General features: G+C 33.5%; 1 protein-coding gene across 11 annotated transcripts in view; it reads right to left on the bottom strand.

Annotated features, from left to right (window-relative positions):
• Nucleotides 1–14748, bottom strand: part of Lrp1b (LDL receptor related protein 1B) — a 1848437-nt gene that overhangs the window by 286324 nt on the left and 1547365 nt on the right. For all 11 annotated transcript variants that reach the window (XR_015445151.1, XM_087195526.1, XM_087195530.1 and 8 more), the window contains 5 exons: nt 10613–10726; nt 10218–10367; nt 7886–8008; nt 5630–5749; nt 548–676 (listed from right to left, as the gene is read on the bottom strand). Coding sequence is in view for 10 of the 11 variants with exons in the window: in XM_087195526.1 (XP_087051652.1) it covers nt 548–676; nt 5630–5749; nt 7886–8008; nt 10218–10367; nt 10613–10726 (636 nt within the window). In the remaining variant the exon portion in view is untranslated. The remainder of the gene's footprint in view (nt 1–547; nt 677–5629; nt 5750–7885; nt 8009–10217; nt 10368–10612; nt 10727–14748) is intronic.

Below are 14748 nucleotides of genomic sequence, written 5' to 3'. Positions count from 1 at the left end.
AAATTTCTGTTTTTATTTGTACTTGATAGCAGTGCATAATTATTACAGTCCTCACGAACAGTTGTACCTCTTCACCATCTCTTGGCTTTCTTCCATTTGGCAAAATATCTACCTCCTCATTGTTGATGGGAATGTAAACTAGTACATCTGTGGAAGTCAGTATGAGAATTCCTCAGAAAACTAAAAATAGTTATTCCCCCTTTTAGGTGTCTTCCAAAAAGAGTAAATGACATCATATTACAGCGATACATGCATACCGATGTTTATAGTAGCAAAACTCATAATATATAAGTCTTGGAAGTGGCCTATATGCCCATCAACAGATGAATGGATGGAGAAAGTGGCATTCATAAACAATGGAGAACTACTCTCCCATGAAGTAAGATAAACGAGTCATTTGTAGGAAAAAAGATGCACCTTGAGACCACACTACTAAGTGAAATAAACCAGACACTAAAGTTTAAATATTGCACAGGTTCTCTTATAGGAGAAACACAAAATACAATGCACCATTTTTTTTGACACAGTCCCTCAGGGAAATGCATACCGCAGCCTGCTGTGGAGAGCTCATCGCTTCCATCGGGACAGTCTCGTTCTCCATCACAGAGCCAGTGTCGGGGCACACAGGCGCGGGAGCCCTGGCAGCTAAACATGTCGGCAGCGCAGGTGACGTCACCTTAAACCCACAGGAAAAGTGCTGTTAGGTCACTGTATAGCCACCAGAAAATGTCTATCATTCACATTTAGTGCCCAAAGGAAGGGAAACAGGAGAAAGTTGCTTACGAAGGAGAGTGTGCAATTATTTGGAAGCATCAGTCCTTCTCCTTCCCCTACAGATGTTTACACATTTTGTCTAAGAACATTCATCCCTAAATTCAAATGTTGTATTTCTTTTGTTTTGTTTTGGTACCAGGGATCGAACTCAAGACCTTCAGCTTGTGAGTCAGGTGGTGGAACCACTGAGCTAAATCCCTGGCCCAAATATTGTATTTCTTAAAGCTACATGGTAAAAAGTAATGCATTTCTCCTTTTATTATTATTTTTCTTTTTGGGGGTACCGCTGATCGAACTTAGGACCTTGCGCTTGCAAAGCAGCCGCCGGAACTACTGAGCCAAATCCCCAGCCCTATTTCTCCTTTTAAAATGTAGCAAAGCATACAATGTTATAGACTAATAAATCAATGAAAATAATATTTCGGTAAGTGTGAACCTATACGGAGGGTGAAAATAATAATAGTAGCTATACAAATTTATTGTTTAATATGTGCTTTTCAACTTAAATAATCTTTGCAAAATTTCATCCAATAGAATTGTTATTAGTTTTATTACACAGAAGAAAGAAAATTAAGCTTGAAAAATCTGAAAAGAACGAGCCGCCTAGGGCTCCACATGCTGAGGTGGGAGTCCAAACATGACACCTGAGCACTTTCTTTTAACCACTAATTTCATTAGTATTCCTTCCCATATTGTACTGTTGCAAACAGTAAATATATCCCTGTCTCCTTTACTTTTACACATGCAATGAATGCAATCTATCTCTTCTCTGTTTTATCAATTCAATGTGCTTTTAGTTGTCTGACGCTATTTTTCAAATGTATAGAGCAAAATAAAAAACCTTATTAATTTTGACTATAAATTCAAAATGTCACACAGGGTTTCTCTTTTCCACTCTTGATATGAGCTTAGAGAAATCATACAACAAGTGACCCTATCTCATGTTTCCATACCTCGCGTGTGTGTGTGTGTGTGTGTGTGTGTGTGCTTGTGTATGCCCATGTGTATATTATTTGGTATTTATAAGAAATATTTGTTGAATCAATCAACATGACCCTCACTCTTACATTTTTCAATTTAATTTCCTGTGAAAAAAAGTATCTGTAATGGCTGATTTAAAATATACTTTTAGAATTATTAAAATTTTTACCATCTTCAGAAAGAAATCTGACTGACTTGATTAATGGAAGATATTTGCTTCCAATCACTTAGAGAAGTGACCAGTGTAATTAATTTAATTAAATAATTATCATTTTACTTTTCAACCATAGAGTTATTATGAGCAGAAAATGCCTTTTAATGTAATATTTTCAAAATAGGTAGCGCTGAGGTACCAAAAGCAAAATTTTCCTCCTAAACATAGATTTCCCTGTCATATACTTTAGTCTGGAGGACAGGAAGGTAACTGAATTTGAAATAGCTCCTCTGTAATTCAGATTTATTCATTTGATTTAGAATTGGTACTTTAATAGGAAGAGGTTACAATAGTGTCTATTGCTACAAGAAGTCAGAAAATAATCTATAAAATAAATGTCGCTTTCATTTAACAGGAAATTTACATACTATTACATCTTTGGTAGATGCTATGACAAAATTTTCTTCCTGTACAAATTATTTTATATAATTCCTCTTTTTTATCTATCTTTCCAAGTTTACTTGAACATAAGGTGTTATTTTCATTATTATCCTCACAAATGAATGCTTTACTTTCTATAATATTTCTATTTTTCACTTGCTTTTCTTGAACTGCATTTTTTCTATTAAGGAAGTTGTGATCGATGTAAATTTTCTTGTCCCCTTCCATGTTATTATTGGCATTTGTTCCCAAAGTCGATATAACAGAAAGAATACTGATTTGGTCATGGAGAAATTTATTTCTTCTTGAACTTGGCAAAAATTAATGTCTCCAGCTCCCTATCTTTAAAGTGAGGGTTATGACAAGACCATTGCGAAGATATCTCCAGCTATGAAGGAGTATAAGGCTCTCTGCAGCTAATTTGCTGGCTCTCTCGACAGTGTTTAACAGATTCTGTGTTAAGAACATGGCAAAACAGTGTAGTCAATTTAGGAGAAAATGAGCCAAAGATAGAATCTGTGGCTTCCTTCTATAGTTGTTACTACCATCTGTACATACATGACCTTCCTCTGGAAAAGGAAACCTAAGGGCGAGACAGATGGGCTGGTGGGATTGTGCTGGACCTATCCTGTTCACCTACTCAGAATACAGTGGTGCGCTGGTAGAAGCCATTATATTTAATATTTTAGAAACATGAATTCTGGTCCTACTTCTGATGTCACTAATTAGCTGAGTGAGTTCTGGTAAATTTATTAATTTCTGTAAGTTTATTTTCTTCAAAAATGAAGAGAGACTAGACTGTGGTTTTCAAAATAAGATCCTCAATATCCTAAGTAAAAATTACTATGTGATTATTAAGAAAGGATATGTTCACATCCATATCAAAATGTTTGGAGTTAGAGACTAAGAAAATACATTTTTATCAGAGTTTGAAATAAATCATTCAATGTTTATATAGTTGAGAGCTGAGATAATTTTTTCATTTTTTACCTATTTTCAAATATTTGATTTTTTTTAATTCAAGTTTGAGCCAAAGAAGTATTTTATGGTTTATCATGTTGGTAGATTATGAAATATAACATGTAAATAAATTATATAAACTAAAACACAAAGGTAAAGTAAGTTAAACAATATTTTCATAGCAGATAAACATGTACATTTTATCATTTTATTATTTCTTTAAAATCATTATAAGGAGACCAACACACACACCCAGAGAGAGAGAGAGAGAGAGAGAGAGAGAGAGAGAGAGAGAGAGAGAGAGAGAGAGAGAGAAATGGATTACAATAGCACATTCACAAAAGAAAAGAAGCAGGAGAAATCAAACAATAAGAATAAACGGATGGATACAGTACACACTGGTTTTATCAGATAAACACAATAGTTATGTAGGTAAATCTTTATGTAGCCTTTGAGTAGGTAGGAAATACATGAAATAAGCAATAAAATCAAGCTTCCTGTAATCATACAGCTTGAAAATACAGATGAGGGAGAACTGAACTCTTTATGACTTCAGCCTTTGCCACTTCTAACACACTGCATCCACTCAGAAACCACAGAGCTACCAATGGAGCCATACGGTATAGAGTTAAACAAAGGATTGAAGGCAAAATGATTTTTCTCACTGGAAACATGCTTGTCTCATTGTAAATAGGCAAACTTTGTGTTAAAATTAAAGGCAGGTTTACTACCAAAAGGTTCCAAGATAAAGAAATTAGTCATCTAATTGACCACTATTATTTTCATGTTCAGAACTTTTGATATTGATCTTTCTCTATTTATATTTGTCTTTTGTATAAATTGTTTTATTTCGGTAAAGAGAAAGTAAACTTTGAAGGGTTTATGAGAAAATGAATTGTCTGTTTTTAGAAGATAGCAGTTTACATTACCTCAAGAGAAACTCAGTTTAGATTGAGTACTATAAATACTATTTCCACCTCTATGTAGTGAACTGTATGGCTGGCCACGACCTCTGAAATTTGAAAAAGGTGTTAAGTACACTTAACTTTATGTTCACTATATTCCACAACTTCAGTCCTTGCCTTTCTAAAATGAGGATATTAACAGCAACAAAATAGGACAGATGTAGTGAATTAAAAAAACAAGCAAAAGCTACAAATATATATGAAAACAAATCAGATCAACAATTATAATAAATTCCAGAATTCCAGAACAATTATAATAAATTCATGGAGATTATCTTTATTTATTCCTTCTTTTAACAGAAGAATAATTTCATTTAAACTCTTACATAATTGTGATTATTAAGAGTGGAGTCACTGGCTTTACAGCTGATACATAGCAGGTAAATATAGACATCTAATACTAATACCTCCAATTTTATGATGCTGAATTTTAAAATATATTTAAAAACTATATACAGTAGCCACCTTCCTTTACTCGCCATTTAAAGTAATTCAGAAATATAGAACAGTACAAAGAATACACACAGACACACAGAGACAAACAGTCTATCTGCCTTTTGGCAGTGTGATTTGTTATCAAACTTTGGAAGGTAAGGTGCCAATACATAACAAGAATCATTATAAAAAGTACTTCATCATTTGACCTCGTTAATTTTTTTTTTTTGGTACCGGGGATTGAACTTGGGACCTCGTGCTTGGGAGCCAGGCACAGGCACCACTGAGCTAAATCCCTGGCCTACCCTCAGAATTTTAATTATTGAGATTTACTCCAAAGTGGTCACTGAAAATTAGAAATGAAATATACAGAAATATGTAGACTCTCAAAATATAAAGAAATAATTTTAATATTGAATAACAAATATATATCTAAAGAGAGTAAAACAATTGGTGCCTGAAAATAACACAATATAATATATACTGATAAGCTCAGTTAAATATAATATAGTGTAAGATATAAGCTTTGTTTATAAGATGAGTACATTGGAAGCAAAGTTTTGTATATGCTTTAAAACATCCTAAATACTGAATGACAACTATAGATGTAAAGAAAAATAGTTCAAAACAAAATTGATGACCCAGCAAAACCACCTGTAATCTCAGCTCTCTGGCAGGCTGAGGCAGAAGGACTGCAAGTTTAAATCCAGATACAGCTTAGGGCAGAGGCCCTGAGAGCAACCTCCATTACCTCACATACATTAACATACAAATAAGAAAAAAGAAATGGAGGAGAACAGCTACATAGGACTATGTATTCTTTATATAACAGTAAGCTCAATACATTAGCAGATGAAGTTTTGTGGATACTTTAAAAGGACTGAACCTAAATATTGAGAACATAAAGCAAGTAACTCACCACAAATGCTATCGCTTTCATCTAGTCCATCTCCACAATCATCTTCTCCATCACAGATCCAGTGTTTAGAAATGCATTTGTGTGCAGAACAGGCAAATTGGCTCCAGGAGCAAGAAGAATCTAGAAAACAAAGAGAAAGTTGGAAATGCCTAGAGAAATAAGTTCAGGTGCTCTATTTCATTGTAGGGTGACTATATACATACAAATAGTGCCTATTTTTAAGAAGGGGAGATTTTAAATGTTTTTATCAAGAAACTGTAAATGTTTGAGAAACATTATAAATGTATTCATGTGTCGAAACATCACATGGTGCTCAATAAATATGTGTAATTATAATATGACAATTAGAAAAAAGAAAAAGAAAAATGGTTCAAATCATCTTTAGACAGATTTGACACAGAATGTTCTTTCTCAGGCTTTGCTAAAATCAACCACTCTATAATAAAGCCAAATCTGTCTTCTTTAAAGCAGCTCCATATAAAATTTGTTCACAGCCTGTGTATTCCCCCATGTTTCCTTCACCATGACTCTTAGGGCTTGCCTGGAATTAGTATGCTTAGTCTCTCCTGTAATTATATTCCATACTGTCATTTTAAAAGAAATGTGTGATGCACAAGTATAAAACAAATATACCAGGTGCCTTTAGTAACTCCTTTTAGTTTTAATCTATTTTTGACAAAATAAGGAAAAAATTTACATCTTTAACAAGCTAAGAACATAGTGGAATGACCAGCTAAAGTTTGTTTCTAAAGGTCAGGTGACTAAGAAAGTTTTACCTTAATAAGAAGCCCACAATTTCATATTTATATATACATAACAAGTGATGCTTTAGTATTACTTCCTTGGAAATAGTTATGTTTGTTATACCTAATGAAAAACACTCTCAAATTCAGAGTGGCTGTTATTTTCTTGCTAGATTATATGTGTGCAATGATGTCTTGCTCCACTTATTTCTAATGTCAGCTTTATGTAATCCACTTTACCCACCCATACCTTCCCCCTACACCCAGCATACTTATCATCAGAAACATCCAAAAATAGAATTCTCCCAAATTCAAATTTCAAAACACAAATTATTGTAAATATTACTATTTCAATTTTAATCCTGAAAGCTATTTATAAAACTGCATCTTCTACCTAAAATGTTTAATTTGATTACCTGTGTAGAAAGAAATATAGAAAGCTGAAGTTTTGGAAAAACAAAATGAAAGAAGATATAATCAGGTATTTGCTGTTTGTTTAGAAATAATGCACCCACATAAACTGTATTTGAAGTTTTCTGTTAGTCTTCTTCAGAATCTGGCTCAAATATAAAGATATACAGGATCTGAATCAAACAAAATGTACTTTTTCATTTCTTGATGACATTTGCTTTTGGGAGAGTTTGACATTTGATAGAAGACCTAATTGTTAATCTTTTCCTCACTGTCTATTCATTACAGTGTATGCTATTTGTATTAAAAGAAAATAATGAATATTTAGCTTGTATTCCTCTAGGAAATTTCTTTGTCCCCCATATAATAATATCCACAAATTTTATAAAATAAATTTTAAAATCTTTTTTACTTTGACATTGTGAAATGAACACACAGAAAAAGCCAGAGTGTATAAGGACTAAGAACTTAAAGAAATAGAAGTTTAAGCATATTATTTATTACTATATACATAATTTTAAGTAATAATATAATTGCCAATAACTGGAAGAAAGAGTATAATAAGTATTATACAGAATCCACCAAAAAATTGTACACACTTCAGCAGTTCACTGTACTAATAAATATCTGGAAGCTAATAGCCACCATTTTGAGCACCTCTTGTAATTGTAGAGGCTGAAGGTAACTTGTATTAATCTCAATAAATTTAGTATTAAAATATTTATATATTTTTTTCTTGATGTATACTTTTTTGGCAGACTCTGTATATTAACTCCTTAGTTTTCATAGAAGAAAGTAAATATAGTAGATATCATATACAGTCAATGAATCAGGAAATGAAAAAATGAGTATATCATTTATGGTGGTAACCACTCAATAAAAATAAGAAAGAGAACTTTAAAGAGGACTTGAAAGAGGGCTGTTTTTATTCATTATAATCTCTGTGATTTTACTGTAATTTTTACCTTTCTATTATTTATTGAAAGTAAAAATTGAAATTAAAATCATTTAACACTATGTTTTACAGAAGCCATAATAAGAGAACACCAGCCTACAAAGTATAGCACAGATCATGGAGTGAAAGCCAGACAGAATGTCTCACCACAGTGGAGCTCATCGAGTCCATCCTCACAATCTTTCTGACCATCACATAGCCATGTATTCAAAATGCATCTCCCACTAGGACAACCAAAATAATTTTCTTCACATTTGTGTTTGTTTTGAACTGTGATAAAAATACAAATGCAATGTCAAATAATTTACACTGAAAGTTCCACACTAGATGTAGGTAAAATATTAATACTCTGTGAATTGGAAACAACAAATAGGAAGCTATTAACTAAAAAATAGCCGAGATGTTTTATTTGGGAAAGGCAAGGGGATGACAACCAAAGGAAGACCTCCAAACTGTCACAGACCAGAGGGGACAGGGAGACAGGGTAAACAAATCCAGTTCAGAATCCTGGACCACAAAGAAAGAGGTTACAGACTTAAAAAAAAAAAAAAAAAATGACTTAATCAAAACAGGGTAAAGTGGGTAAAGTCAGTGGTGGTAAACCTATGGCACATGTGCTATTTTTCTTTTAAGACAAAAGATGTATGAGGTTTTTTTTTCCTAAATGAAAATCTCAGTATTCAGGTTTAACGGCAATATTGGCACTTTCTGGCATAAGTGGTTTTTGGGTTGCAGTTTGGGTATCCATCTCTAAAAGGTTCGCCATTACTAGACTAGATAAAAAAATAATACAGCCAAAATAGCTGAAATGACTCTAGAGGGAGTGAGTCTAAGTCAAAGAATCATATTTGTAGGAGAAATAGTCTTAATTTCATATTCATAACAAAAATAATAAAAATAAGGATAGATGGATGTTTGCTGAAAAACTGTGGATTTAATGTTTCTAGTGCCCTCTGTTTTGAATAAGCGTTAACTGTAATTAAATATTCTCTATTCTAAGAGAGAAAAATAAGTTCCAATGGAATCTTTAAATTATTATGGAGACGGAAGTGTAGCTTAGGGCTGCAGCACATGTTCAGCTTGTGTGAGAGCCTTTGTTTACTCTCAGCACCAAAACTATTACATAAATGCATGAATAAAGAAAAATAAAATTATACCTTAAAAAGTGTTTGGAAAATTACTTGGTAAATTTTAGTGCTAAACATTATAGAATTACTATCATTATAACCTGTAAGAATGAATATTAAATACTGGCTATTTTCTCTTTCCTCCACACCATCTGTCCCCTTCTATCTGAGGGTTTACATAGCTGTAGACTGACCCATGGTCAATTAGGATGCCAGTGTATATATGTCAATCACATTATCGTGGCCCATTATTAATATTTTAAGATAAAAATATCCCCATTTAGTGTTTAATAGGATAAAAATACATTTTGAATGAATTGATCATGAAATAAAAAAATCTTGAGTGCATTTTATATCTAAGTTTGTTTAGGATGTTGCCTAGCTATCATCTCTAATATGAGCAGACTTCCAACGATCTAATGCTGGCTTCCTGTTTGTTCATCTATGTCTCATAAAACCAGCTTGAGTGTCCCTTTCTTATCCAATATAAAAATCAGCTTTCCCTATTGGTTTTGAAAGTTAACTGTTAAAATAATCTCTTAGCCCTAAAAAGAGATAAAAACATGAAAAAGAAAATATCAGTATAATGAATATCTGTCATATGTTGCCTTCAAAATTACTGCAAAAATTAACAATAATCACAATGTGGTAAGTAATTTGTTGCAAAGAAAAATTGAAAGGATACCAAATTCAATAATATCTTATTTAACATATTCACTTCCCATTATACACAGTTAATATATTTTAAATTTTTTTTTTTAATTTCAGTGTCCTCAAATAGAAACAGATATGCCTTTTCACAGGAGAGCTTCTTCTATAAAGCCAGGCAACACTTTTCAGAGCTTATGTAAAGAAAGGTGGTTAATGGGAAAATGTAGATATATTTTCCGATCTTGACTGTATAATGATAATAAGTATTACCCAAAGTGCTGTGTCAAAAATTGTTATCTGTGTCAATAACCTAACATCCATTCTTACGATAACTTTGAACAAAGCCAGTCATGAGAAACAGTCTCTCACTTCTTAGTCTATGAATGGTTACTTCCAGGTTTATATTTCTGTTAAAGATTTTTGTAGAACACATTTTAAAGACAATTTCTAATTTATAAAGTATTAATGAGGGTCTGAACATGAAAAAAAATTATATATATTTAGGATATATTTTTGGGGGTTACTTATTTAAAAAGATCAACTGCTACATTTAGAAGAGAATGCTTACCTTCTTGGCCCATAATATCTAAATTTTAATTTCAACCATTAAATATTAAGAATAAAAATTAGTAAACATATTATATACAAGTATGTGGCCTTTACATCTTCAAGGTGAGCACTATTTTTCTTTCTAGAATTACCTGGGCACTTTAATTCATCTGAATAATCTCCACAGTCATTAGACCCATCGCATATCCAGGTTGGCAGAACACACAGTGAGGTGGAATTACATTTTATGAATCCTGCAGTTTTCACTCCGAGTTTATAGAAATGTGTGCAGTCTGTATTATCTAGAAGGAAGTAAACAAAAGAAAATTGAAAACACCTCATTTACAGAGACTATGAGCCTTCTATGCAGGTCAGAGAGGCAAGAAAAGTTAACTTCATTTGAGGAAGTAAATTTGCAATTATCCTACACAACAGCGCTTAATTACATATCAATGCTGGACTAGGTTCAGTAAAAAGTTGGACGAGGTTCCATGCAATGGCAATGGTGTTCAGGCATGAACAAACCAAAGGGAAAGAAATATCTTACTGCAGTTCTTTTCATCGGAAGCATCTGCACAATCTACGTTCTGGTTGCATCGTGCTGATCTTGGAATGCAAGTCCCATCTGCACAGCGAAACTCAACAGTGGCACAGGTTGAAACTAGAAAAATGAGCAAATAAGTGAATGGACAGAGGAGACAGAAAATAGCTCCTTGATTTTATAGTGTGAGGATTATAATTCATTCGTATTATTTTAGCTAGTATTTTTTTTAACTGTCTCTCATCTCCATGCTGAGTTAAATGCCTCTCTAATGACTTCCTCTGTCATACAATATTTTCCTGTATTGTAATGTTGATATACTGAATTGGGACTCAATTACATACTGTTCAGGTTTTTGGAGGCCCACTAAATTGCAGGTTCCAGGACAGCAGGGACTGTGCATGTTCACCATGGTAATACCAGCTCAGCAATGAGACATAGTAATAAATCAATGAACATTATTCATAATTCTCTCGCCTTCCATCTTCTTTAGACAAAGGGTATGACACTATGCAAATAATTGATTAAATGCCAAATGAAAAATCTCAATCTGGTTGCTAAGAAGTGATGGGGCATTTGTTTCTATGACACAAACACAGACAAAAACAGGGATAGAAACAGATACTGGGGGGAACATTGAGCATTTGCTTTGTTATAGTGAAAACTTGAACATTATTAGAAGTCAGCTAAGCTATGTCATCGTGCTGTAAACGGCCATATAGCTAACATTTGTTATAAGAAATACTGTATGCATGATGCATACCAACCATACATGCAAATGTAACATTTTTATGCCTATGTAATGAAAGGATAGCTCTCCAATTTCCTGTTTTAATGAAAATCACTTTCAATATGCTATTATTATATATGCTTTGTACAGAATACCTTATTTTAATCATATAGAGTACTTCTAGATTGACTGTCCATACTTTACCATATAATGATTTTCAAACATACGTTGTAAGCAGGTTGGAGGAACCCTATGTATGTTAGATTAACTCAGGTGAAAATTTTATGCTAATTTCAAATTTTCCCAGGGTGATAACACTACTGTACAACCCGAAGGGCTCTTTGATTATGACACTTTTAGTAGCATTGCTATTTTTTTGAGCCTATTTAATATAAATAGAAATTAGATCAATTGTAAATGGTTAAAATGCTATTTTAAAACATGCAAATTTTACTCAAGGGTGTATATGTCGTTTGTATTTCATAATGCACTACTCTTCATATTTTTAATTGTATCTTGAAATTGCATGCTTATTTGTCTTTATATGATGATTAGAATAAATGTTTTATTTAAAATTTACAATTATAATTGCTTTACTATTTTCTTTATTAAAAATAAATCTTAGCTGGTGAAACAAATAATGCCATAAGGGCAGAGATAAGTGCATTGTTCTGAAACAGAAAAAAGTAGATTTTTTTCTCATATGTATAAAAATGCCTTCTCTGTTTCTTTCTATAACATTTTATATTCAGTTTTTCCCCAAGGAAAACAGTATGTCAACATATAACATGGAAGATAACCATGTCATTTACTTTTGTTTTGTTTTTTTACTTCATTGTTAGTAATCTATTCTTATCCATGTACTTAATATTTTCTTACAGTCTCTTTGTTTAGAATACAGGATGCATTTCCTAGTGAAACAATATTTTCTTATGTAATATTTTGAGGAAATCCTATTCAGCTTTGCCTCCTATCCCCTTGCAGTTCTGTCCTGTGATTTACTGGAAGTTAAAGGTTAGGACCACAAAAAGACCCTGTGTGGACACCTCTCCATCTCAGCTTTTCCCTCCAAACTTGCAAAGAGAATCCCCTGCGTGGTGTCAGGGAGCCCATCTGAGTTAGGAACTGTAGATGAGAAGCCAGAGAGACGAATCAGGACTTCATGGACATGGGGATGGTACTGCACACAGCTATGAAAACTGGAGACTACACATTTTCACAGTTATGGGGTTTCAAAAATAGTTTTGAAGCTTTGAGGGGGAAGTAAGAGCAAAGAATAACTTGAGAGAAGAGTGGAAAAGTGGGACAAGTAGAACAAAGTCTTAGACTGAATTCTGGAAGGAAGAAAGAAGCAAGAAGAGGTACTCTAACTAGATGAAAAGACACCATAACTATAAAGTTCAGCAGAGTGGTTAAGTGGATAGTATTTAAAAGAAAGGCATCAGAAAAGAGATAAGGTAGAAGGTCAGAGGAGTGAGACAGCAGTAGCAAATCTGTAGGATCTATTTTTTTCTCCCATTTTGCCAACTAATAATAGGATTAATGAAGCCCGGGGAGGAGGGTTCTGCTGGCCTATTACAGAGTGCAGGACATGCCAACAGCAGCAGGTTGTCCTTTTACCCAATGTCTTGTCTCCATAGAGTCCATGACTTAATACAGAGTTTGAAAATAACTAGAGGGTTAAAAAGATGATGGAAAAGGCAAAGTTATTGACATATTAACTGGCTATAAAATTTTGCAAGCACTAGTAGCAAGATGGTGGTGGCAATTAAGCTCTCTTGCTTTAATATGGAAAGATGGGAGAAATCCAAAGAGATAGAAGAGCTTCATTAAGTAAGTAAACAAAGTTTTCTTCTGCCAAAACCTTTTCCTTTCTGTTTCCTAAACTACAGTCCTTCCTCACTTTGTGTTGGTAAGTCAACTACTGAAATTTGTTTCACCCTAAGGGTGATTTTTGAGGAAGAAAGGTATTGGCATCTCTAATTTGTCAAGTGAATATGAAAGCTTTCTGAAAGTTTGTCCTCAGGCTAAAAGTCTCCAAAAAGAAAGAAGAAAAAATAATTTGATCCAAATAAAGATAAGCCAAGTGAGAGATGCTAGACTTTCCCCGCCAGGTAGGGCAAAAGAAAAAGGTAGCTTACAAAATGTGAGGGAAAACATACTGCATCCATCCCAGGAATAGCAATGAGATACTACAAAAGAAAAGATCTGACTGAGATTGTGGGTCTAAAGTAATGGCACAAGAGAAAGTACAAGCACTCTTTCCTTCATATACTTTCTTAATTTTCCTACTTCTTTCATTTTTTTTTCACTCTGTCAGTCAAAATCTTTAATGAGATATGAGAGATGTAAGCTCAATTGGCCTTTCTCTGGTTCCTAGGACATTTCTTACAAATAGCCTAAGACCTTTTTCTCTTCCAACTCCCCTAACCCAGCCTGTAGAAAGAGGAAGGAGAAAAGAAAAGCATTACATTTGCCATCATATCTCTATTCTTTTTATTTTCAAAACATATCTTTATTTATTTAATTTACTGCTTAGTTTCAGAGTATATAAACAAAAAAAGTTAATGTTTTCTCCAGTATGTTTATCTTTTTCTCCAGCTTGCTATCCATGGAATCTTTCAAAGTTTTCCCTACAAACTCAGGGTGGGGAGGAGAAGCACCAATTTCCTTTTCTTCAAGTAGCCTCAGAACACCAGTCTGCCCGAAAATATTCTGGTTGCCCAAGGAAATTCATGCACTTCCTCAGGGAAGTAATTTATCCTCATCTGAACAGCAAAGGAGGTCCATCGTGCACTGTCCCTGAATCTCCTCCCCCCCATCCTGTCACACATCATAAGAGGGATACAAAATGACAAACTTTTAGAACAACTCTTCATATCTTTCCTAGATGGCCTGATGTCTAAAGCTCTCAGTCTTGAAAGAAAACCTTTAAAGAGGCAGTAAAAAAAAAGTTTGATGAGGATTTAGGGTTTTTCTTTTCCTCAAAGAGAGAAGACACCAAACATAATTCCTCATAACCTACATTTTACTCTATAAATAGACTCTCTGTCCTTATGGAATTAAAAAATAGTAATAGCTACCATACAATTATAAATTAAATGTACAATAACACTTGAAATCATTTATAGAGAATTCTATCACAGCCTCTCAGCGTAGCCTATCAAATCTCCCTGGATACCATATATCAACTTCTTTTCATACTATTTTTTATTATCTTGGTTCAAAACAACAGATGATTTGTATGTCTGTGTATATAGGCAATAAAGTGCTTCATCCCAGTGTTGCATTGAGTTTAGAAAGTGAAAAGAAGTTTCTGCTGCTTGCCTCGCAAGAACAAGGCCCCGAGAGTTCGATCTCTGGTACCAAAAAAAAGAAAGTGAGAAGAAGTAAGTGGAAGACATAGAGGGAG

The sequence above is a fragment of the Heterocephalus glaber genome, unplaced genomic scaffold (genome assembly GCF_053883595.1).
Source record: "Heterocephalus glaber isolate CG9 unplaced genomic scaffold, H.glaber_assembly_v1.0 deba00000347, whole genome shotgun sequence".
NCBI lineage: Eukaryota > Metazoa > Chordata > Mammalia > Rodentia > Bathyergidae > Heterocephalus > Heterocephalus glaber.
This window is presented reverse-complemented; position numbering and strand designations above follow the sequence as displayed.